This window comes from Ambystoma mexicanum, chromosome 5p (assembly GCF_040938575.1).
Source record: "Ambystoma mexicanum isolate Mex_15411 chromosome 5p, UKY_AmexF1_1, whole genome shotgun sequence".
In the NCBI taxonomy this organism is placed as follows: Eukaryota; Metazoa; Chordata; class Amphibia; order Caudata; family Ambystomatidae; genus Ambystoma; species Ambystoma mexicanum.
This window is the reverse complement of record NC_090930.1, coordinates 523,741,268-523,764,715: the sequence shown is the minus strand read 5'-3', so window position 1 is coordinate 523,764,715 and position 23,448 is coordinate 523,741,268. Positions and strand designations below refer to the sequence as shown.

General features: G+C 44.1%; 1 protein-coding gene across 1 annotated transcript in view; it reads right to left on the bottom strand.

The window, feature by feature from the left end:
* The window catches only part of LOC138481058 (connector enhancer of kinase suppressor of ras 2-like), a 2,957,912-nt gene that overhangs the window by 996,599 nt on the left and 1,937,865 nt on the right, over positions 1 to 23,448 (bottom strand). The window contains exons 10-11 of the mRNA XM_069612924.1: positions 18,305 to 18,438; positions 14,488 to 14,699 (exon numbers count right to left, since the gene is read on the bottom strand). Coding sequence (XP_069469025.1) covers positions 14,488 to 14,699; positions 18,305 to 18,438 — 346 coding nt within the window. The remainder of the gene's footprint in view (positions 1 to 14,487; positions 14,700 to 18,304; positions 18,439 to 23,448) is intronic.

The window sequence follows — 23,448 nt, the reverse complement described above, 5'->3', positions numbered from 1 at the left end:
GTTGGCATTTAATATTATCATACTGATTGGTGCTATTTAGACACCAGATTTGGTAAGTTATTTGATAAGTTATCATTGATCATCGCTTGTTGGTTGGCACCCATGACAGATTCCACTTTGCTCATGCTCTGTCCAGCAATCTTTAAAGGTCTTTCCACCTCCAAAAGGGGCTTCAACTGCACTGTGAGCAACACAGAGTTCACCCCAACACCACCTGAGGCAATCATTCTATCCACCTGAGGCTGCTTGTAGAGGTCCGGGACCTACGAGAAGTCTCCAGGATCGATCTACGGACTTCTCAGATGATCCATCACAAAGTTATTTTCGGGTTACATTAGGTATATAAGCACTGTCCTTTGGGCATCCATTCGCCCAGTCTTCCAGAGCAAAGGGAAGACAAAGCTAAGGGTTGCTGTATATCTTTCTCTATTTCATTCTGTGTTCCCTGTTAGCCCCTGTTTGCCACCAGTAGCACAAAAATGCCTTGCATACATCACACAAACAGCATCCAAATCAAACTCCAACACAACATTCCACCAAAACAACTAATTGCATACACCTGCATACTTCTCAACTGCAACTCTGCACCTGCTCACACACATGAAATGTATGAACGTATTATCACACCCTCCCCAGATAAACATTTCCTTACAGAAAAATAGCTCATACCCCATCACGCACCTATTATTCCTGACATGGTTCCCCCGCACTATCTCATCCACCACAGAGAAACTGCCCACACAAACAAGGTGGTGGCATTGCAATCATATATAAAGACACACTCACACTTAGGGCCTGATCACGACTTTGACGGTAACGCCGGCGGTATTACTGCCGGTGGTATTAGCCCTACCGCCGAACTCCCCGGCGCTAATAGCGATCACGAGTTCGGCGATAATGTAATTCCCCATTCCCCATTGAGCCCATTCGGGAATGCCCCATTCCCCATTGGGCTCAATGGGGAAAATTTGCACTCTTACCACCAGCGGATTTCCCGCCGGCGGTAATAGCGTGAATTTTCAGCGGATTTCCGGGGCAAAAGAGCTGGGGCAAAATCCGCCAAAGTCCTAATAGTGCGACCGCCGGATTTAAGGGTTACCGCCAAAGTCGTGATAAGGCCCTAAGTAATCCCACACACCACCATGCATATCCTTTGAGTCACTCTCTCTCACTTCCATCACATCCACTCCTCACCTTTCTCCACCTCATGTACCATCCACCTACACACAATCTCAGCTTCCACACTGACTAGACTGACTTCACAACTAACTACCACACGTACCCCTGCAACAAAATGTAACCTGGTGACTTCAACCCCAGTAGTTCCCTTCCAGACACCAATCCCATTTGACAGACTATGCCTGATTCAGCCTTATGATCTCACACAACTCAGCACCTATTCCACACACATTGCTGGCAACACCCTGGATCAATTGATCGCAAGCAACAATCATGTCACCGTGGATAATCGAACATGGATACCATGGTCTGACACCTTCACGCTCACACTACCGCACAAAATCCCACCAATTGCCACACATCACTCTCACCCCCAGCCAGTCAAACCAAACACATTACAAACATAGTCTTAGCCCCACTCATACCAATTCCAACTACCCACTCGCACATCCCTCCATCCCTAATACAACACCGTCATCACACAGGCACTAGACACAATTGCACCTCTCAAATTTCAAAGCCCCCACAACAACCACCACAAACCATGGTTATACAGTATCCTCTTCTATATCAAACAGGAAGCCAAACGGCTAGAAATAGCCTGGTAATAGAACACATGCCCCCTAACAAGGATACCCCTCAGACACTGGTGAAACAAATACAAAACAGCCATATGCTATACCAAAGCCATCCATTACCTCCAAATACTCCAATCCGCCACCAATCATACCCAGAAACTATTCAACTGTGCTAAAAGTCCCTCTCTAAACCACCATAAACACACCTTCTGCAGCCCCATCCACTGCAGTATGCAACTGCCATATGATCTACCTCTACTCCAAAATACACAAAATCAGGACAGCCCTCATCTCAGCTCTCCCACTCACACCCCCCATTCCCAAACATTCCAACACATGGGACTTCCAGCCTATCGACACCGAAACCCTCATCACCCTTACTGCCAAAACAAGACCTGTACATTAACTGGATGATGCATGTTCACCTAAAGCTACATCCAATTGAATCACCATCCTAACTAACCACTGGCTAAACATCATCAACTCCTGTCTCTCACATGGTACTATCCCCACTGCACTCAAAACAGGGCAAATCTCAACCCTCCTTAAAAAACAATCCATCGACCACATGCTCCCTGAAACTACTGCCCCATTACCATCCTACCATACCTCGCCAGAATCATGGAATGCTTTGTAACTACCCAACTGCAATAACACATCACCACAAACAACCTACTCAACTCCTTCCAATCTGGCTTTTGAGATGGGCACAGCAATAAGAATGCTACTCTTCAAATCATCAATGGCCTCCAGAGCATCACAAAGTACACACAGCACTACACATACTCCTCGACCTCTCTGATACCTTTGACACCATCAACCACACCATTCTACTAGACATTCTTGCCAACACAATGGGCCTCATTACAAGTTTGCCGGTCCGGAAACTACGGTACTGGTAAGCTTGCTGGTACCATAGACTCCCAGACAGGCAAACTACGAGTTAGGCTTGTGGGTGCCTTTCTGCCCACCAGGTGGGACCTGGCCAGCAGGAAGATAACCGTGAGCACAGCTTGTCGGATGCACCGGCACCGTTATGAACGGTGCCGGTGCGTCAGACCTCCCCATTCCCATTCAGCCCTATGGGGCCGAATGGGAATAGGGAGCATCTTTTTGCTGGGGGCCCGCAAGTGGGCAATTACCGCATCCGGCAGGGCCGTAATGACCCAGTAATTCCCCATTTGCGGGTGCCGTAAACATTCGGAAGTTTGGCAGCAGCCTGCCGGTTTTACCTGCAAGGTTGCCGCCAAACCTCTAATGAGGCCCAATGAATCTCTCTGGCATCGTACTCGACTGCTTCACCTCCTTTCTCACTGACAAGACACACTTTGTCACTATGCCCCCTTATCAAGCAGACCCCATCCCTGTCAAGTATGGGGTCCCGCAAGACTTCTCCCTGTCTCCACTCCTCTTCAACTCATATGTCGAATCCCTTGGACAGACCCTTAGCAAACACAATGTACATTTCCACAAATACGCAGATGACACACAAATATACTTACAAATGTCATCACCATCACAACTCCACACCCTCAAAACCTGTCTCTCCCCCATCATCAACTGGATGGCCACCACCTTCCTGAAACCCAACCCTTCCAAACTGAATACCTCCTCATCTGACACAAACCCAACCTCACACACTGGATCCAAGAACTCACCACGGACAACCCACACATATCTATCTCCACACCTGTCAAATCCCTTGCCTTCATCATCAACTCCCACCTTAACTTCACACACTACATAACCACTATCACCAAAGCATGCAGTCTACAACTACACCTCTTACGCAATATAAGACATATCCTTTCTCCTAGTTAATTCTGTACCGCAGTACATGCACTGGTTCTCTCGAGGCTGGACTATGGAAATGCTCTCCTCAGTGTATTCCCCGACAACACCCTTGCCCCCTGCAAGCCATACAAACCACAGCAGCCAGATTCATCCTCCAGCTACCCAAACAATCACACATCACTCACGCTCTTGCCCAGCTCCACTGGCTCCTCATAACGTAGATAATTGCCTTAACAGGGCACTGCATTCTATTCAAAGCCACCCACCTCAAAATCAATCTTATCTTCATGACAAACTCATACCCATCACCCACACAAACACCAGAAAAGCCAGCCAAGGCCTTCCACTCTGCTGCAAATTCATGTGCACACAAAAACAAGCACCCCGGGGATGGAACACCCCGACTCTTCTCCTATGCACTGCATCCTCCATCACCACTTTCAACACATACCTGGTTCCTCACACATAACCCTGCCCTCCTCCACTGCTATTAATTGTATATCCTAATCTTCCTATCCTTTCATGAAAACGTTTTGTAACTTCTTTTTTCAACTCCCACCGTTTCAAACTTTTAACCATGCAAGAGGCTCTGAGACTCTTTGGGTAGGGCCCGCGCTAAACAAAAATTAAAATAAAATAAAATAAATAAATACTGTGGGACTGTATTTTCCCATGAATAGCAGGAAAAAAGGTGATTGCTAGAGGACAATGAAAGGATTACACTTAATCACTCATTCAAAACAATGACACATAATTGCCTATGAACCTTGATCTACCTTCCTCCCAGTTTCTGGTGGAACACCGATTAAAAAACAAGGGGGTACATCTGCCTAAAATATTCAGTTGCTTTGCCACATACCCACAAAACTCACCTGGGCCGGATGGCTTGCCAGTAGAATTCTACAAGATATTGCCAGATTCCGCTTTGAATCTACTTAAAGGTATGTATGTGTCCTCTTTGGCTAGTGGATTATTGCCGGCTTCGACTAGACATGCCATTATATCTGTCTTTCCGAAGAAAGGTAAACATGAGACACTCCCTGGGAGTTATCGCCCGATTAGTCTTATTAATACGGACAACAAAATTTTGGCTAAAATCTTGGCTGTTCGGTTGGAGGGGCTTCTGCTGAAGTTGATTGATGAAAATCAGTCGGGCTTTGTAAAAGGGAGAAAGACATCCAGCAACATCAGGCGTTTATTACATACTATTAATAGGGCTGCGGCTGATTCGGAGGATGCAGCCGTTTTTTCATTGGATGCGGAGAAAGCTTTTGATCGGGTGGAATGGAATTTCTTGTTCCATGTCCTCGAGAAATTGGGATTTGGATTGAATTTTAGATCGTGGATTAAACTCTTATATTCAGGTCCGACTGCCGATGTTAGTACCAATGGAATTCGCTCTAGTCCTTTTAGTCTGGAGAGGGGAACGCGACAGGGTTGCCCTCTTTCGCCTTTGTTATTTGTTCTGGTGATTGAACCTCTGGCGGCGATCATAAGGAACAATTTGGATATACGTGGAGTCTCTTGTGGGGTTTGCAACAGAAAATGTGGTTGTTTGCAGATGACATACTTTTGGTCCTGCGGGACCTGCATTTGTCTTTACCAACGTTAATGGATGTCTTAACTTCATTCCAGGAGATATCTGGTTATAGAGTGAATTGGAGTAAGTCTGAGGTGATGCCGCTGGCTTCTGGGTGTAACAAAAATTATGTTTCTGATCTCGGTTTTCAGTGGTGTCCAGACAAGATGTTGTATTTGGGGATTTGGATCACTCCGAAAATTTGTGATTTGGTGAGAGAGAACATGAATGTGCTAAATGTGGCTTTTAAAAATGATCTGGCACGGTGGGGATTGCTGAATTTGTCGCTTTGGGGGAAGGTCAATGCGTTAAAAATGATGTCGGCCCCTAAGATTAACTATGTTTAAGTATGATCCCATTGCATATCAAGGCTTCTTATTGGAAAGAATTGGACAGGCTTGTACAAGGTTTCTTGTGGGATGGAAAACCGGCGAGATTGAGTCTGTGGAAACTGCAATTACCTTTGGAGAAGGGCGGGTTAGGTGTACCGAATTTCAGGGCCTATCATTTAGCCTTCAGTTGTGCTTTCATGGTAGATTTTGTGGAGACAATTCCGAGTGTATGGGCTGTGGCCGAGGCTGGTGCTAACGGTCCTCTGTCACCTAGGGCGTTATTAATCACAGTCTTGAAAGGTGTGAAAAATGTGTTGACTACTTCATTGAGAAATTCCTGGAAGAATTTGAATGTCTTGTTGGGTGTGGATGCGTGCAGGGATACGAATGCATCAATATGGATGAATCCATCTATTAAATTGAATGGCAAATCGTTTTTCTGGCCTGAATGGTTTTTGGGTGGTATCAACTGGATTGGTGATCTTTTCACTGAGGGTGAATGGAAGAGCGCTAGAGATTTGCAAAGGGAATTTTGCATTGAAGGTTTTAGAGTCTCGGATTACAGGAAACTGAGGCAGGCTGTTGGTGAAATTGATTTTCAGAATAGTCTGAATTTTAAATTTCTCACAAGGAATTCATTAGTGAATGAGGGCGGCTTGGCAAGCCGGATTTATAGGCAGGTTCTACTTGAGTATAAAGGCAATGATGTGCTGAGGATTGAATGGGGTAGGAGAATTGGGGCGGACATTACTGTTGAGAGTTGGACTAGGATGTGCGAGAATGTCAAATTGTGTTCCTTGGGTTTGACAGAACGGACAAGACAAATTAAAATTCTAAATAGGGTCTATTGGACTCCGGAAAAATTGTGGAGGAGGGGTTTGAAGGATGGTCCGGAATGCTGGGCGTGTGTTCAGGATGATGGTACAATGGAACATATGATGTGGGATTGTGTGAAGGTCCGAGGGTTTTGGAGTGATGTTGGTGAAGTTTGTGATGAAATACTTGATGTGACAATTGATTTTAATTTTGAGATAATAATTTTGGGGAATGATTCCCTATTGGATGATCTCTCTCAATGCCAAAAAAATGGTTATTTAGAGGGGCTGCAATGGGTAAGAAAATTATCCTTCGAAATTGGAAATCTGCTGCTACGATAAGTAAAGAAATGTGGCTGAGTGAGATGCGAGATTTGGCAGCTATGGAGGAACGTTTGTATAGGAAGCAGGGCAAGGAAGGTTTGTTTACGAAGATTTGGGGAAATTTGAAGAGATTTTACTGAAAGGGGAAATGAAACAACACAAATACAGGTTACTTTGGGTGAAAATTAAACACCTACTCAGGAAAAGCAAGTCTTGACCCAACAGGCGCATACATACCAAATTTGAAATGAAACCTTCATTTCAAGAAAAATGGAGGCAGAAAATACTGAACAAAGAAACACTACACACTAAAGCATGGAAACATATCTGTCCACAGTTTACTCTAAAACATAAAACTGAAAGAAAACCAAGACGAGAATGAGTGAGTGAGGCGTGTAGGGTGAATGTGAAAAACTGTGCCATAAGGTCAAGACCGCAAAGTAGGTCAGCACCAGTGAGTCTCATCGAAAAGTTTCTCCAGACCAAAGAGCAAGAAAACCAAAAGAGTACCAACATAAAGCAGCTTCCAGATTTGAAAAAGGTGTTGAAACTAGAAACTAAAAAACAACATGCATTGGCAGTGAAGAGGCATTGCAATTTAAAGGGCAGTTTGTTAAGCGAATTACTGAACTACAATCGCCAAGCAAAGTAGACACAGGTAAAACACAGACTGGAAAAAGCAACTTTCTACATGTTAACAACATCTACCCACCTGTATGGATAACACTGCCAATGTAGGTCAATACATGAAACAAAATTAGCTAGCTTCATAATAGCTTAACAGTAATGCAGAACCCTTCCTCCTTTACAACTGATTTGACTCATGATGCAGCGGGAGCAAGGTATGGCATCCGCCTTTAGAACCTATTCCAATAGAAGGAAAAGGGGGGTTTCTGAATGTATTGAAGGGAATGCCAAAGAATATCTCCTCCTCACATCAGACAGTTGGGGATCATGAGTTACTGGGCATGTGAGGAGTGAACCAGAAAGGGATAGAACATGCATTCACTCAGAGAGCAAGTAGGGAGAAATTAAGAAATTAAGAAATTAAGAAATTAAGGTTGGTAGTACCAACCTTAATTCACAAGCAAGAACTGCAGCATATTGGCACAACAATGTGATCATTTAGCACACCTGGCCTGACTTGAAAGACATGGGGCACAACCCTGAAAGAGTAATCGAAAAGCACAATCTGAACCCAGGGATGAAGTGGGTGCCCTGGGATTCCTAAAGATAGACCCCAATATATTGACACAGAGAAGGAACAAACTATATATTAAGCGTTCAGGTCCGTTATCCAGAAGCAGATATGAACCCTTCCCAGGTTATCCAAGGCAATCCAGATGTGGACCCCTTGCTCACTGTGTCTTAGAGAGGCTCAGCTTCATCTCACTGATGAGGCCCACCAAGGCCGAAACATTTGTCTGGGGTTGCTGTTGGTACTCTTGTTCAGAGGAGAATTTCCTAGCATTTCGCTACTGGACTGCCCAGGTTGGTGGGACCAGACTGATATGCAAATAGATATTTCTCCTCTGTGAAAGATACATGGTTGCAGACCCTCCCGAGTGGGCACCTTCCAATACAACAGGTTATTTGGCCTTATTTGGCGTGTTCGTTCTTGGTAGAGGGGCTCCCAGACCTTTTTGTGTATACATCAAACTAAGACAGATCATAACCAGTAACATGGTCCTCATTACGAGTTTGAAAGTATTAGCAGTGATAATTCTTTGAAAGGAAATTATGGTTACCTTCCACTTAATTATAAATAGTGATCAGTCCCCATTCTCAATTTCCATAGGACTTAATTGGGGAATGGATGAATTACACTGAACGTAATACCTTTCTTTGGAAGTAATTCCTCCATGCATATGCTAGAAAACCTATAAAGGTGCAGATCTTCATTAACTTTCTGACCAAGCATCTCCCGTATTCCTAAATCACTTTGTCAGAGAGAGGGACAGATGACACAAAGAACGTTGCACCATACATCGATGTAACAGGAGTGACACAAGAGTGTTCCTGGTGTTGGCTGCAGTATTTCTTTGTACTCCATTGCTTGTGGGTGGTGGCGAGAAGCGAGAAGTATAATTTACTTTGACAGCCATTGGAGCATCCTGGAGTGACAAGACAGTGTTCCTGATGTTGGCTGCCATCTTTCTTTGTGCTCCATTGCGTGTGGGTGGTGGCGAGAAGCGAGAAGCATAATTTACTTTGACAGCCGTTGGATCATCCTGGAGTGACAAGACAGTGTTCCTGATGTTGGCTGCCCTCTTTCTTTGTGCTCCATTGCTTGTGGGCGGTGGCGAGAAGCGAGAAGCATAATTCACTGTGACAGACACGGGAGCATTGTGGGAGTGAAACAAGAGTGTTCCTGGTGTTCCTGGGTCTCCTGGAACTCCGCCTCTGCCCTCTTCTGTAAACATCACGTCACCTCATGACTTGCAGACCTGGAGTCATCATTTTGGCAGCAGGTCATCAGCACCCGGGGAAGGTGTGGAAAACTCAGTGGATCTTTGCCAGAACTATTGATCAAAGGTGAGAGTTAAAGGACTTCGGGCATTCAGTATCATTGTCTACTGTTGATCTGCTGACCTGATTTAGCTCTTTATCACTGCCTGATGAAATGGGAGGAAAATTTGATGTGGCTCCTTTGGATGATCCCCCATGAGAAAAATATTCAGTGAAATTGTAATGTATTAAGTTGCAACACAAGGGCTTTCAACAATTGGCTACTTGTGTGTGGCTCACGATATTTGCTCTCAGCATGTGAAATATTCGTTTTGAAGGAGACATGGGTTACTTTTGATAGTGCAGTTGATGGCTATGTCAAATTCCAAACAATGGCTAACAATGGCTAACAAGGGGATTGCTAGTTACCCAGCAGTGGATTTCTGATTGGTGTGAAAAACAACCTTAACCCTAATCAGATCTATACAGGCTCCCCAGGTGGTAATGTTTTGGCAGTAGAAGTTTTCTTTAACAATGAGAATAGGGTTAAACCGGTTATGCTGATTGTAAACATCTATGATCCCCCTGGTATAAACACTTCAGATACCATCTTTGATAACATAGATCAGATTATACTATCTTGGGGTAACTCCGTAACCACTAATCCTGTCATTCCTTTTGGGGATTGAAATGTGAGATATGTTCACAAGGAGGGGAGTGGGACCTATGAAAATGTTGTTGAACACTGTAATATGCAGCACTACAATTCCAACCCCAGGGGCTCTCAGTGGCTGGGTTACCTTAAGGAATGGTCCATGACCATATAAAATGGACGGGCTACAGGGGATTGCCATGGTAATCCTACTTGGGCAGTAGGTGTAAAGGAGGCCACATTGGACTATTTTGCCGGCAACCACTGTTTGTTGGAACGGGTTGTCGAATTGAAAATAGTTCCTAACGTATACGGCAATCTCGCTACACTCTCCTTGGCACTCAAGGCATATGGTGGCTACTAGGGATGTAACAGTATAACGATATACTGTTAAAGATACCGTGAACCACTCAAATGAACAATAATAACCGTCACATTGTTTATACCGGTATACTGTTTATACCGTTAAGTGTGCTCTCAGTCTGATTTGGAAAGGCTGCAGTAAGCAAGTGCTGCGCAGTCTTGGTCTTGCACTGTTGAATGTGCCATCTGCCAAGTTGTTTCAGTTGGAGCAGTTTTTAATGCCATTCCATAAACCACACGTGCCTGACACGAAATCAATATGTTAGCAAAAGGAAGATTAAATACAGTGCCAAGAAGGAAAAGGGTTTACTTTGGGTTGGTGGCTTTGGGGTTTATATATTTATAATGGATAATGTTTCCTAAACATATGACAATGGGGGGATTTCCCTGGTTCTATCATTGAATTTACATATAATAAGTCACACTGCGAAATTCACTCATCTCTGTGGGTATTCCCTGCTGCCATACCAAAGGGTAACATGTCGGTGATTACTGAACACCTTTTGGCCCACAAGTAAACTAAAGGCTGTAACGTAAAGAGAGCGTGCGTGTGTGTGTGTATGCACACAAGCGTATACTACCATCAGCCTCCATTGATCTGTGGCATGCAGGTTATAAAGATGGCAACATGTTCATCTTCACTAGTAGCCAGTGAGGGAGCTAAAAGCCTAAATGACCACTTAAGAAAAGCTATTCAGTTTGCTTTGCAGTCGCAGCAGGGCTCCCCCCCCCTCCTCCTATCCACACGTGTGTTTGTGTTTGGTGGAAGCAAGGGGTGGCATTTCAGTGGAAAGTATGTTGAAAAGCCCAATTCTGGCCCTGGGTGCCTGGTTTTGTTTGTGATGATAAATCTGACAATTTATGACCTTTTAGAAAATATTTGTTAAGATTGGTTAACTCCACCTACTATACCGCGATAACAATGATATACCGTCATTTGGCAAGAAGGTTATCGTACCATCATAAAACATATATCGTGACACCACTAGTGGCTACATGGACACACATATTTGTGGCGACATGATGCCCAGCCATGCAGGAAACCGAGTCAGATGGAGTCAAAGTAAAATTGCAGAATTATCCTCTACTGTTTTCCCGCATGTCTACTTTGACTGGAGAAGACTCCTGGGTATGGATGCTGAAACCATCGAAGATTGGCTGCATAACTTTGCACACTCCATCGGTGCCAGCAAGCATAAACCAACACTAGTGAGTAGAAACAGGTCGGGCAAATTCTTCGACCCAAAGATACGGGACAGTAAACGAAAGATGTGAAGGGCAATTCGAGCATTAATAGGGCAGCGCCAACAACTAAAACCCCTGTTTTGGGTCCAATGTGCAATTAAAACGATGAAAAGGGAATACTGCACTTGGCTATAACACCATCACTTATATGTCTGGAGGGCTGAATGGCAACTACGATGCATATGAAAGAGATGCTGCTCAGATGATAATAGTGATATAACATAAACGAGCCACTGTGTTCAACAAGAAGTCCAAGCACACAGAAGACTGCATGCTCGCCCTGGCTGCCTCTGGAAAGACCTTGAAGGAAAGAGGCATTTGAAACATATTGCCTGAATAATGTAAAGTACCCTCTCCCATGTTGTATCAGGCTGGTGTCAGGCTGAAATGGAAGCTTGGCTGGGATTTGAATGAGTTTGTGAAGGATTTAGTTGCCCAGGTACTGGCAAATCCCCTCCATAGTACCGAGCTCTGTGCGGCTACCTTGAAGGGAATTCATTTGTGTTTTGACACGTTTTAATGCAATCCTGCCAGCTTGCAATCATACATTTGAAAACAGTGTGAGAGCCATACCTTTCAAACCTTCTTCTTTATGTACACCTTCTATGTACCTTGAGGGGGGTGTTAGCCCTCCTACCCCCTCCCACAAACACTCAACCTCCTGTAGGACTTCTTTCAATCCACATTTCGTTTTTGTAACCAAAGATGATTTTTTGCTTTAAGGAAGATGTGCTCAGCATGTTATATGTGTGTGTATTTATGTATCACTCGTCACCCCTTCAAATTTTGGACATAACAGTGGTTTGGTTATATGAGCGCATTCTGATACATTGTGCAATGTCATGTTTCGTTATGCTGAATTTGCAATGTCATGTCGCTTTGTGCAAGGAACAAGGATCACAAGGTCTGTGAAACAGCAGAAAGGTGACACGCAGCGCTCCACATCAGCCAAACAATGAATACATGTTAATGGTACTCGGTTTCGGAAAATTGCCACATCGCCCATTCTTGACCTGCAAAGACAGCCTCTATAAACCTTCTCAACCTAAGGCTACCTGCAGCCCTCTATTGAAGGTCGACGGAACTGAGGTCTAGGTGGAATAGGGAAGGCAAGACTGGGTGATGTTCATTAACTCCAAGAAGAACCAAGCCACAAGCAAATAGGGTTAATCCAACCACCCACACCACTTTTACCATTCCCACAAAGCTTCCACCAGTCCTCAAAACCTCAGGCAGCCCTGAGACGAGAGCCCACCTACTAACAGAGCCACAGACCAATCACCACTCAGATTTAAGAGTTCCTTCCATCTTTCCTGACTATAGAACCTGTATGTTTGTCGCTGTTCAGGGCCTAGGTCTTAAGTGGTAGTGCATAAGCTCTCCTGCTCCTTTGGGCATCACTTGAATACAACTTGGCAAAGCAGCAAGGCCTCAACGCATGTGCTTAAGGTGCCAGATAGCTTTTATGTGCTCGGCCTTATAATGGACCGTTGCCCTCCTACAGTGTTGTCCTTAATGTTGAATGTCTCCTTTGACCAATCTAGCATGCCATGCATTATTTTAAAAGCTTACCTTACAAGGGCCATTAACAGTAGTCACTGGGCCTCATTACAACCCAGGCGGTAAGTTCCCTACTTTACCACCATGGTGTAAACACCATGGTGGATGGCGGATTTACCGCCCCATTCCAAGGTGAGTGGGGCGGTAAATCCCCATTCCCCATTTACCCTTCCCCATTCCCATTTTTGCCCCATAGGGCATAATGGGAGTGGGGAAGGCGCTAATAACGGCACCGTAAATTACGGTGCCGTAATTAGCACCAAGGCGGGTTAGCGCCTTGCATTTTAACGCCTGCTAGAAGCAGGCGTTAAAATGGTAATCAGGCGTTAAGGGTTAACGGCGCCGACGGCGCCGTTAAACCCTTAACGCCTGGGTTGTAATGAGGCCCACTGTGTTAAAGAAGGCTCCCTCGAAATAGACACTTTTAGGTTTAAAACCTGTACTTGCACACCCAGCTGGCATTTGAAAAGCCTACCTTTCAAATGTGGTAACGTTTTTGTGGTTCACCATGCTGTTATGTGAAGTGGCAGCCTGGGAGAATGTAGCAATCTGCCCGCTGCCCCAACACACCACAATCCTCTTTTATTGGAGGTAAAGTGGCGGACCTACCTCCATCTTTTTGCTGGAGGTGAATCCTCCACTTCACCTCCACCCTCGGAATTGGGAAGTGCGGTAATGCAGCAGTGAAGTGGGGATAATGGAATCCCCACTTCCCCCCCATCCGTTTACCACCATTTTTACAGCAACGTCAACCTTGTAATGAGGCCCTGTGTTTTTTGTACAAAAGGTAATATTTACCCTAGTACTCTCAGTGTGCTCAGTGAGTTGTATCTGTACCATTGCACAGGTTCTGCCCCTCGAGTGACCACTCCTCCTCTAAGGGCTGGTTTGCGCTCTTTTAGGCTCATTATTGAAATAACAGGGTAATGGATCCTTAAGACAAAACACTCATGGGATTGGCCAGGGCTGTATTGATCGCAGCATTCTGGCCTGGTGTGATTAAAAAATATATATTCCCCTTAAAACGGAAGTGATTCAAAATGATATCTGCTAGCGCGCAGTTCCATTCTCTCAATAGCTCTCAAGAGCTCATGACAGCATTCCCTTTACCTGAGGTGACAGAGGTTCGATGCCAGGGTGTGTTGCTAGGCATCCATTTTAGCAGGGGGCACTGGGGGAAAAGAAATTCTCGGGAACCAATGAAAAAGTGCCCAACCACTGCAAATGGCAATTCATTGCTTTTGTGAGAGACTGTTTGAATAGTAACCAAGGTGGAGTTTTTTTATCAAATGTCTGATGAAACACTTGTGTACGAGCGAGATAGAAATACAATATCAATATCAATATCAAAAGTATGATGTAAATGCTGCAATTTAAAAGAGTATTGACAATGGTCAAAACTACTAGCTACATGGTGAAGTAACTCATCAAACTGGTAAACATAGGCCAAAAAAGGCACCCACTTTGACCGAAAAAACAGGCTCACAATAGCATTTTGAGGCTTTGTTTTCGGTATTACCCTTCTGCCCTATAGGCCAGTCCAAGCCTGCATTTTAGCAGATAGTTCAATCATATTGAGTCTAACGGGGCATATTAGAAGTGTAAAAGTTATTCATACCATGGGTTGGGGTCTTTTCTCTCCTCCGTACACCCGTCGATCGGCCTCGTTCGTACTCTGAGCCCACCGGGTGCCCCTCTCCTTCGATTAATGTGTAGTATTTGCCACTTTCATGCTCCAGGAAGTAGCTGGGAGATTCCGAGCCTTTCATGCCTGCTTTTCCAACTCCATATTTGCTGATGTCATCGCAAGACATTATTCCAATGTCATCCCTGAAAACATGAAAGTGCCAGTCTTTATGACAAGCCCTACTGTACAGTTCAGTTGAGATCATGTTTTTATCGTTTAGTTACAGTTTATAAAAGCCACACAATCTAAAACATCTAGCAATGAATGCCATTAAAAAGTAACGAGATAAAAGTTAATTTAACAATCATAAAATTATAATTATTTGCTGCAAACACTGCACATGTGTCTGCTACATTTTTCTCCAAATCCACACATCGATTAAAAAAAACAATACTGAATTGTGGCACACCAACTGTGTGCTCTCCTGCAGAAGACATTCTTTTGTGTCTATTGCTGAAACAGCTGTATGCTTCCCAAATAAAGGGTTTATCGGCTGCCTTTAACATAAAATAATGTAGCTGCACCCAAAGAAGGCATGCAATAACGATTCAATCTACAAGCAACAGATACGGTAGTTGTGAGGGTTTTCTATTGTGTGGGGCTCCTAGGTCACTAGAGAACAGAAGATTGTCTTGACCGAAATCTCTTGGGGGAAGATCATACAGATAGCATTGCATGGATTAGTTCCATCCTGGAGAAAGTAAAGAGAAGTGGATGTAGTAGCACGCCTAGCCAGGCAGGCTGCTCAGGGATCACCCAATCTCTCCACCAAGCTGGACAGCGCTTAATGGTCTAATGCACATGGAGTTATCAATCCACCATTTTCATTATGGCACACTCAAATATGCAGGAGTCTGCAACCATTGGCTCTCTGAATATTTTGAACTACAACTTACATCTGCCCTAAGCAACTTGGTTCATGGCGAGGGGTCATGTGGGTCGTAGTCCAAAACAGCCGGTGAGCAGAAGGTTGCAGACCCCTGAACTATGGTATGCTTCCTCCCCACCCTCCTCATTTTCCTGGTGTCTGATAAACACACTTGCAAAGGCATTGGGGTACTATAATAAGTGACTCAAAGCTACAAATTAATTGGGGATTAAAGTCACACTACAAATGAAAAGAAGACTAATACAAAGATCTACAGAGAGACATAAGTCCAAGCTCTGGTGAAAGTGTCCACTGCACACAGGTGAAGCATTTGAAATTCATGATAGACCGGGCTAACCAACTTATCAGCCAAGAGGTGTTTTGATCTACATTCCAATGATCTCCCACCCCTGATGATACTTGCTGGGAAGGATGGAAGTTGTTGGCCAAAACATCTGGAGGGCGAAAGGTTGTATACTCCTGTGATAGACCCTGTTAATATGCAACAGATCTTAAACACCACTCCCTGCTTTTATGGCTACGTTTATTGACCACTTATTATTTCTATTGTTCAGAGATGTGATAACACAAATATATTTGAAGTGAGATGGAGAGAGAGATGCGAGATGGAGGGAAAGATCGAGACAGAGAAAAAGAGAGACATGCTTAAACAAATAATACATTGACATTTTGAGACTAGTGGCATAACAATGTATGAAGGGTCCATTCTCGAAGATCATTCACATATTAGCACCCTCGATGTGTGAAGGCTTCAAAACCGGGCTGAATCTTATGATCCAAGCCTGGTTTGTGTGAATCAACAGGTTGCGCGCTCACCGAAACCCATTGATTCATAGAAATGTATTGCTGTTTGCACCCCGAGGGTTAGCCTCGGTGTGCTAATAGCAATAAGCACCAGTTCTGGGGGCTTCAAAGGTTGTAACGGCACTGGGGACCAATGTTAAGGCCCTCAAATCGCTTGGGACTACAACTTTGGCCCCCAGCTGTTACCCCAGATTAAGCCCCAAAACGGGTGCATATTGCTTTATTAGCATATGGAAACCATTATTGACCTCCTCTCAAGCAATCCAAATGTTTGGAATGCAGTCAATAACTACTGGCAATGACTGCATTGCTGACATTCTGACTTCAGAAGTATCCAGGGAATGTGTCTGCAATCAAAAAACAGCAATGGAATTTTCTAACGAGATTTCCTTCAGTAGAACATTCAAACCTAACTTAACACACCAAAGAGCTACAACATGATACAATGCGTTCACCTTTTTTAAGAAAACCTGTTCTTTTTAACCATGGGCCTAATGTAAGCTCCTTCTGAAACTATTCCAGTTCTACCAAATTTGCATTCCCAATGCTTACCTTATAAAGAAAATGTAGGCATTTAAAACCTAAGAAATAAAACTATGCTTCATTTAGAAATGCATTTTTGTGCTCTACTCATTATTAACCCAACATGTTTTACTTCAACACAACAACTCCAAACCCTTTATTGCTTTTACCGCCATGTGCTAATAGCCTTATAGACGTCAGGAGGTGTCATTAACCTGGGATAATGACCGTTCACCAACATATGGCCCTTGACTTCATTTTGGGCAATAGCTTGGTAGTGGGTCATTATCCTGTGATAGCGACCTCTTCATCAGTCTATAGAACTATACTATACACTTTGTAGCACATTACTTTTCATTACTTATTGTTTGCCAGATTAATGATTAATGTTGATAGTTATAGGCACAGACGGTTGCTATTTGGTCTGATAAATGGGATAACCAATGCAAGTTTGAGGCAAAGATCCTCATTATGAGTATAATGCGTTGATGGTTAAACATGGTATTTCTGAATACTGTCTGTTTCACCCCTTGACATAATTAGGGGTTTAGTATCTCACATCGCCTACTTTGACATGAATGTAAAGCCAACATAAAAATTATTGGCAACTTCCAGTCAGCATGATTCCATATGGTGATTGTAGCTTTCCCCAATGGAGTCCTATGGTAGTCCACACCCTGAAAAAAGTGGTAAATCCCTTTTATCGAATGTTGTTGTAAGGGATGCAGTTTGGGGGTATTAGCTAAACTAGTAATGAAGATCAAAGTGTCTTAATTAAAAGGGACACAAGAAGATAGAGACATCTTCAATGCTGCTTCATAGGAGGAGGCACTGTAAATATTAGATGTAGGGTATTGCAAAGCTTGGGAACTACCACACAGAATTCGCAGTCATCATCCCACGGGAACCAACATCTCGTCCTGGCTTCCAGCGTGCTCTTCAGTCTAATACCCGAAAGCAGTCGTGGGCAGTAGACTAGGAGGGTGGGGGAGGTGTCATGGCCTCGCCGTGCTCTGTAGATCAGCCTCAGCATGTATACTTCTAATGCTCTTTCGTTGTTTAGACAGAATACAATGCAAGGGCAACATGGCCACACATATAGGACGAGCTGTGAAGCAACTCATTCTTATCTGAGTATCTTGGGTTTCAGCTTTTTTGAGAGAAAGAAATATGAATATTGTAAAATGAATATATTTTCACTCATCCATCATCTGATGGACTTCCATTAACATTGCTGTGTAAAATCTTCTGATCTGAAGGTGTTTCCTGGAAGGCACTTTGGGCTTTGAATGTAACCCGCCCTCCTTTGCCTTTGCCTGCTCCCCATTTTTTTTGTCTCTTTGGTGCTCTGAAGCAGTGTAGCATGCATGAAAAAAGCCTGAGTAAACAAATTCATATTTTGATTTATATGGAGAAAGGAAAGTCTTAGTTTCATTGAAGAAAGATCTCTAATGGCCTCTAATGGCCTCATTACAGTTACAAAAACAGTACTGGTATGCAACATAGACAGAACCATGTTGACTTCTAGTTTACCTGGGGCTGTACATTCCAGAAACAGGTGATAGGATGAAGACGTCATGAAGAGCAGAGCTGTCCATCTTGGAAGACATACCCATTGTGCCGGTCGGCGTCGTGGAGCCACTCGTCGGACTGGTTGGAATTATAGGCTGTGAAGGAAATCATACAGTACCTGTAACTATGCTCATGAGCTTTCACAAAGACAACATGGACTCAAGTAGGGGTGGGAGTGTTGACCTCCCAAAGAGCAAAATCTCATCAGCTTTTCAGAATTACCAGAAAATAAGTGTACTCAAGTAGGGGTGGGTGCGTTGGCCCATCAAAGCATAAAGCACTGTTGGGTTTTCAGAATTACCAGAAAATATGCGTTAATGTAGCATTAATGTCTTTGTGGTGTGACGGGCCTGGTGGGGAACAGCCTGCCAAAGATGGTCCGGGAAATGAGAGTGCCACAACGAGGGATCAAAGCTTTTACCACCCCAGTCTGCCCAACTACAAGGCCATTATTTCCAACAATACCTTGGGGCCTTTGTCTAGGCAAATGTATTTAAATAGAAAAGTCTCCACTCATTTCACACATACCCACTTTTTGTTACAATATTCTACATGAAAAGATAGGGGGCAGGTGGAGGGAAGAGTAAAGGGGGTAAAACCCTTTACTCTTTCCATTTTTCGAGCTGGGGGTAGGCCACAGAAAATCAGCCTGCGGCAGGGAGCGTGTAGAAGTAAGTCATGTTGATGAGGGTCTGCGGAAGCAAGTGGAAATAGTTGAGAGTTGCTGTGCGAGTAAAAAGGGGTCCAATGTGAGCTTGAGAGAAGTAACATAGAGGCTCAGGGAGAGTGACATAGGAGGCTAGAAAGCAATGCGGTCTGATACCAGCAGATCAAGCCCAGCTTCCTTGCCTACTGACTGCCTGGCGCCACTAACCTAGTCAGCTATAAGACACAGTGGGGTTATGCCATATGCCATATAACGCAAATTCGGCAGGCACGGGGCAGGCATCCCATGAAACACCACAAAATGAATGAATATATCAATACAATGTATGTTCCATGTGCACTACAAGGCACCAGGCAAAGTCATGTTTGTAGTAACTCCTGGAAAGTATAATAACATCTACCTGGTCATTTTTAGCTTTGGTCCAGTCCACATAATGTACCAGTATTACTGGCTGATCGCAAATATGAAACATTATTTTAACGGCACACATAATAATATGTTGTAAAGTAGAAATGTTCAGGATTGCACTTTCAGCCATCTCAGTTTGAATAAATGAGTTTTACAGTGATTTGCAAGTAGCTTACTTAAGCACTGATTTATCATTGCATGAGAAGATATGATTCTACTAATGAATTTGAAGTCTATACTATTCCAACACTTCAGACAAGAACATTCACTAACATAAGCATTGAATCGGCCCAAACATTCAATATTGAACCATGGTCGCAGTGATCACGACAAGCACAAAGTGCTAGATATTGCTAGATATTCCTGCTTGTGCATGGAGTGGCCTCTGATCACCTTAATCCAAAGCAGGCCCACTGCTTAAGGAATGAGGGCACGTTTGTACGTAAAGCAAGTTTATTGTGCAATCGTCGGGGGAGGAGCTGGATGACTTTGTAGAGTCAAACTAACCCGAGTCTCCCTGAATCACATAAATTGATATATCATATATGTTTTTGTAACAGTTAAAACACTCCCATATATTTTATTACAATCCATTCCCCAAACATGATCGGTCAGAACCTACACAAAGAAATCCAATCTTTCTCCAATTCCTACATTCCCATTGGTCACTGTTATCTTAACTACCATCGTTAGATCATATTCATGGGACACCCCTTTTTAGGATTTGTCTGTGGCAGGTCATGAAATCATCACACAGTTAAACATTCACATAAAAAAAATAATTCATTACAAGTCCCAGCTGGTCTGAGACCTTTTAATCCGAAATGTAACTGCACATGCTTTGCACGGATACTTCAAACGACATGAGAGAGACCAGAATGAACAGTTTCCATTTGAACTGTTCAGTCATCTCATCCCCTCAGCTTACTGATGTCTACCAATTCAACACTCATGGCCTCTGGTCACATCCTGAAAAAACAATCGATACACACGGAGTATTGGTCACTCTGGCTTCGAGCGTCAACTCATGTTACGCACACCTGGTATCCATGGGGGCGCTACACGATACTGGATGGAGGTCTAAGGGCTATCCCAGACCCCTCTCTGCTTATTTATGTGCCAGACGTTGGGTAGCGCCTATAACAGGAGAATGGAGGGTTAAGATAATGGTTCTGTGATGGGTGGACTCCCACCTCCCTCTGGTCCAAATCCCCTCCCTTGTGGTTTTTGCTCACCTTAGGTTTTTGTGCGTTGAACTCTCCGTTCTGTGTCTCTGTGCAGGGGCGCGTGGTTGGTCCAGGCGTTCCGTGGACCTAGTTGCTTCACTGGTCCATGTGCCCTTATGGCGGGTCCAGACCGGCTGTGACTTGACTCGGTTTGCTGTCTTCCAGGTGAGTTATAATGTCTTTTCCATCTTTATTCTGTCTCTTTCTTTCACTCCGTTTTCTCTGTCTTCTCGGCATCTTTCTCCACTACGCTGTTCCCTAACAATGTCTCTTTTTGTTTTCACAGGGATGGTTGCGATCTCGGTTTGCCGTGCCGATGGTGAAGACCACAGTGAGCTATTGATGCGCGGAGCGCAACACTGTTTATTGGTGCTAACCTGTGTTCTCTTCTCTTTGTACAGGTTGCAGTGATGTTCCAGAGTGATGAACGATTGAAGCGCTGCTTGCCCATGTAAGTGCTTTGTTAATGCTGACCTTGTTCCTTCTCCCTTGCAGAGAAGCGCAGCCAGGACTCGCTGCTTGCCCAGTTAAGAATTGTTATTAATGCTGTCCTTGTTTCTTTACCTTTGCAGGTTGCGGTAAACTCCGGAGATGGGCGAGGTAAGCGAAGCGCAAGATGGATTCGAGATCGGTTATTCCACAGGTAAGTGTTCTTGCTCGCTAATGCTGTTCTTGTTCTTCCAGGTTATTAATGGAATCTGGATCTAGAGCTTCAGAATTGGGCTGCCGGAGAAGCAGATGAGCAGGAGCTGGACATGATGAGCGTTACACTGCAGGAGTGCAGAATAACGCGAAGCATGTTCTGCTATTTGGGTGTGGTTTAAATAGCCCAGGTAAAGTAGTTCCAGGCCAAGTAGATCCAGGCCCAGCCACACCCAAAACACTAGACTGCATGGCTTGGTTCTAAAGAACTGAGCTGTGTAATAGGCCTCCATGTTGGATAAAGGTCCAACACTGGTACTGCTTTATTCCCAATAATGAGCCTGGCGCCAAAGGCGCCAGGACTGACTCCATGTATGTTTCCGATGAGTTTTAAGGGCCTTGGGGCCAGTGTGAAGGGCTTTAGCCCCACTGCTGCCAGGAGGCTGTTATACCTGAGGGGGTCAGGGGAATGGATCGTGACACCTCACCCCATGTTTATTGTTGGCCAAAAGCATATGGCCGGACCCCCCTGCAAGCTCTCATGCACTTAAAGAAATGACGTCAGCTTTCAGCGAAACTACCAGGCCATGAACCATTGGCCAGTTTGCTAACTGCCCATCTGCTCAGTTAATCATTACTCTTCCTCTTGCCACCAACCCTTCCAAACTAGATTTTCCCAGTCACTTCAAATTCACTGCGCAAACCCCTAATGAATTTATAATCGCCTACTACGTATAGATGTATACATTTTCTGTGTATGTATCTCAGTGTGCATGCATGTTTAATAAATAGAGTCTCTTCTTTACAGTGGGTCCTCCATGACCAGTCCCATTCCTCGCATGCGCATTATGCCCGGCTTCTAGGCACTTCATCGCACACGATATCTGGATCGTGTTTTATACTTTCATTGTTGATTTTGACATTTATCTTTCTGTGTGTGTGCCTACCTAATATGCATCAATCTTGAACAGAAACACATTACATTCACATTTAACTACACGGAATACACATAAAATTGTAGCACTGCATCAACTTTGCCACACCCCCAGTCACAAATATGACGTGCAACGTGAACCCTTCTTCATCACTAGGACCTTTTCGGACCACCCAAACGCTTGCAACTGTTCACCACGGGTTAAATGATGCCATAGATTGGAATAATTTTACTTCATAAATATCTCTCTTAAAATGATAGCTCGGAGTTAGTGTAACGTCTATTTTGGTGCATGAGCACCTCTTTCGCAAGAATTATAAGTTTAAAGATCAAATTAATTCCATGGCAACATGGAAATGTGCATCCTGTTATGAGATACGAACTACTTGAAAAATGTTGCTCATTCGTGTGGTGCTTAATAACGTTAGCCTTCGTGTCCACACATGTTTCTTGTTTTTGTGAAAATAGGCCTGAGGAAATGGAGCCTAAAATTCAGATTGACAGTGTTTCTAATTTGTTTTATATGAGTTTGACCTCTTGTACTTACAGCGACCTGCAGCGAGAAAACTTCAATGTTCATTCTTTGCAGAAAATGTGCTAAATAAATGGTCCAACCGTGTGGTCAGGAGTCTTGCATACAGTGTAACACTTCACAAGCTTCAGATATGCTCATGCTGTCCAGGCCCTCATTAGGAGGTTGCCGTTGCAGAAATTAATGTGCCAGTAATTCCATTTACCAGCATGTTTCCGCACTGGCACACTCCAAGTTTGCCAGTCGGGTGGTCGGAATTACCTCCAGCCAAGAGCTGGAGGTAGTCCCGCCACCCCACCAGCCAACATAGCTGGTACTACCGGCATCATTATTAACAGTTTGGGTAATACCAGCAAACTCCCCATGTATTCCTATGGTACTCCATGGAATAGGGATTTACCACCCTTACCGGAACATGTAATCTGGTGGTAATTCTGCAAAACCAAGTGAGACACATAAGCAGACACCCGAACCGGCTCACTGCAATACTAGGTGAGGCCACCAGCAAGAGCAACGAAGGGCGAAGGAAAGCCCATAGAGTATCGGGCTCATCAGCCCAGGGAAAGTCGAAGAGCCAGTCCGGTGAGCAACTACCAAGAGCAGAGTAGCTGTTACCGGGACTAAGATGCCTGCCATAACGTAAGAAATGTTTATGGGCCATTGCCACAAGACCGGCTGGAAAGAAAGGAATACATC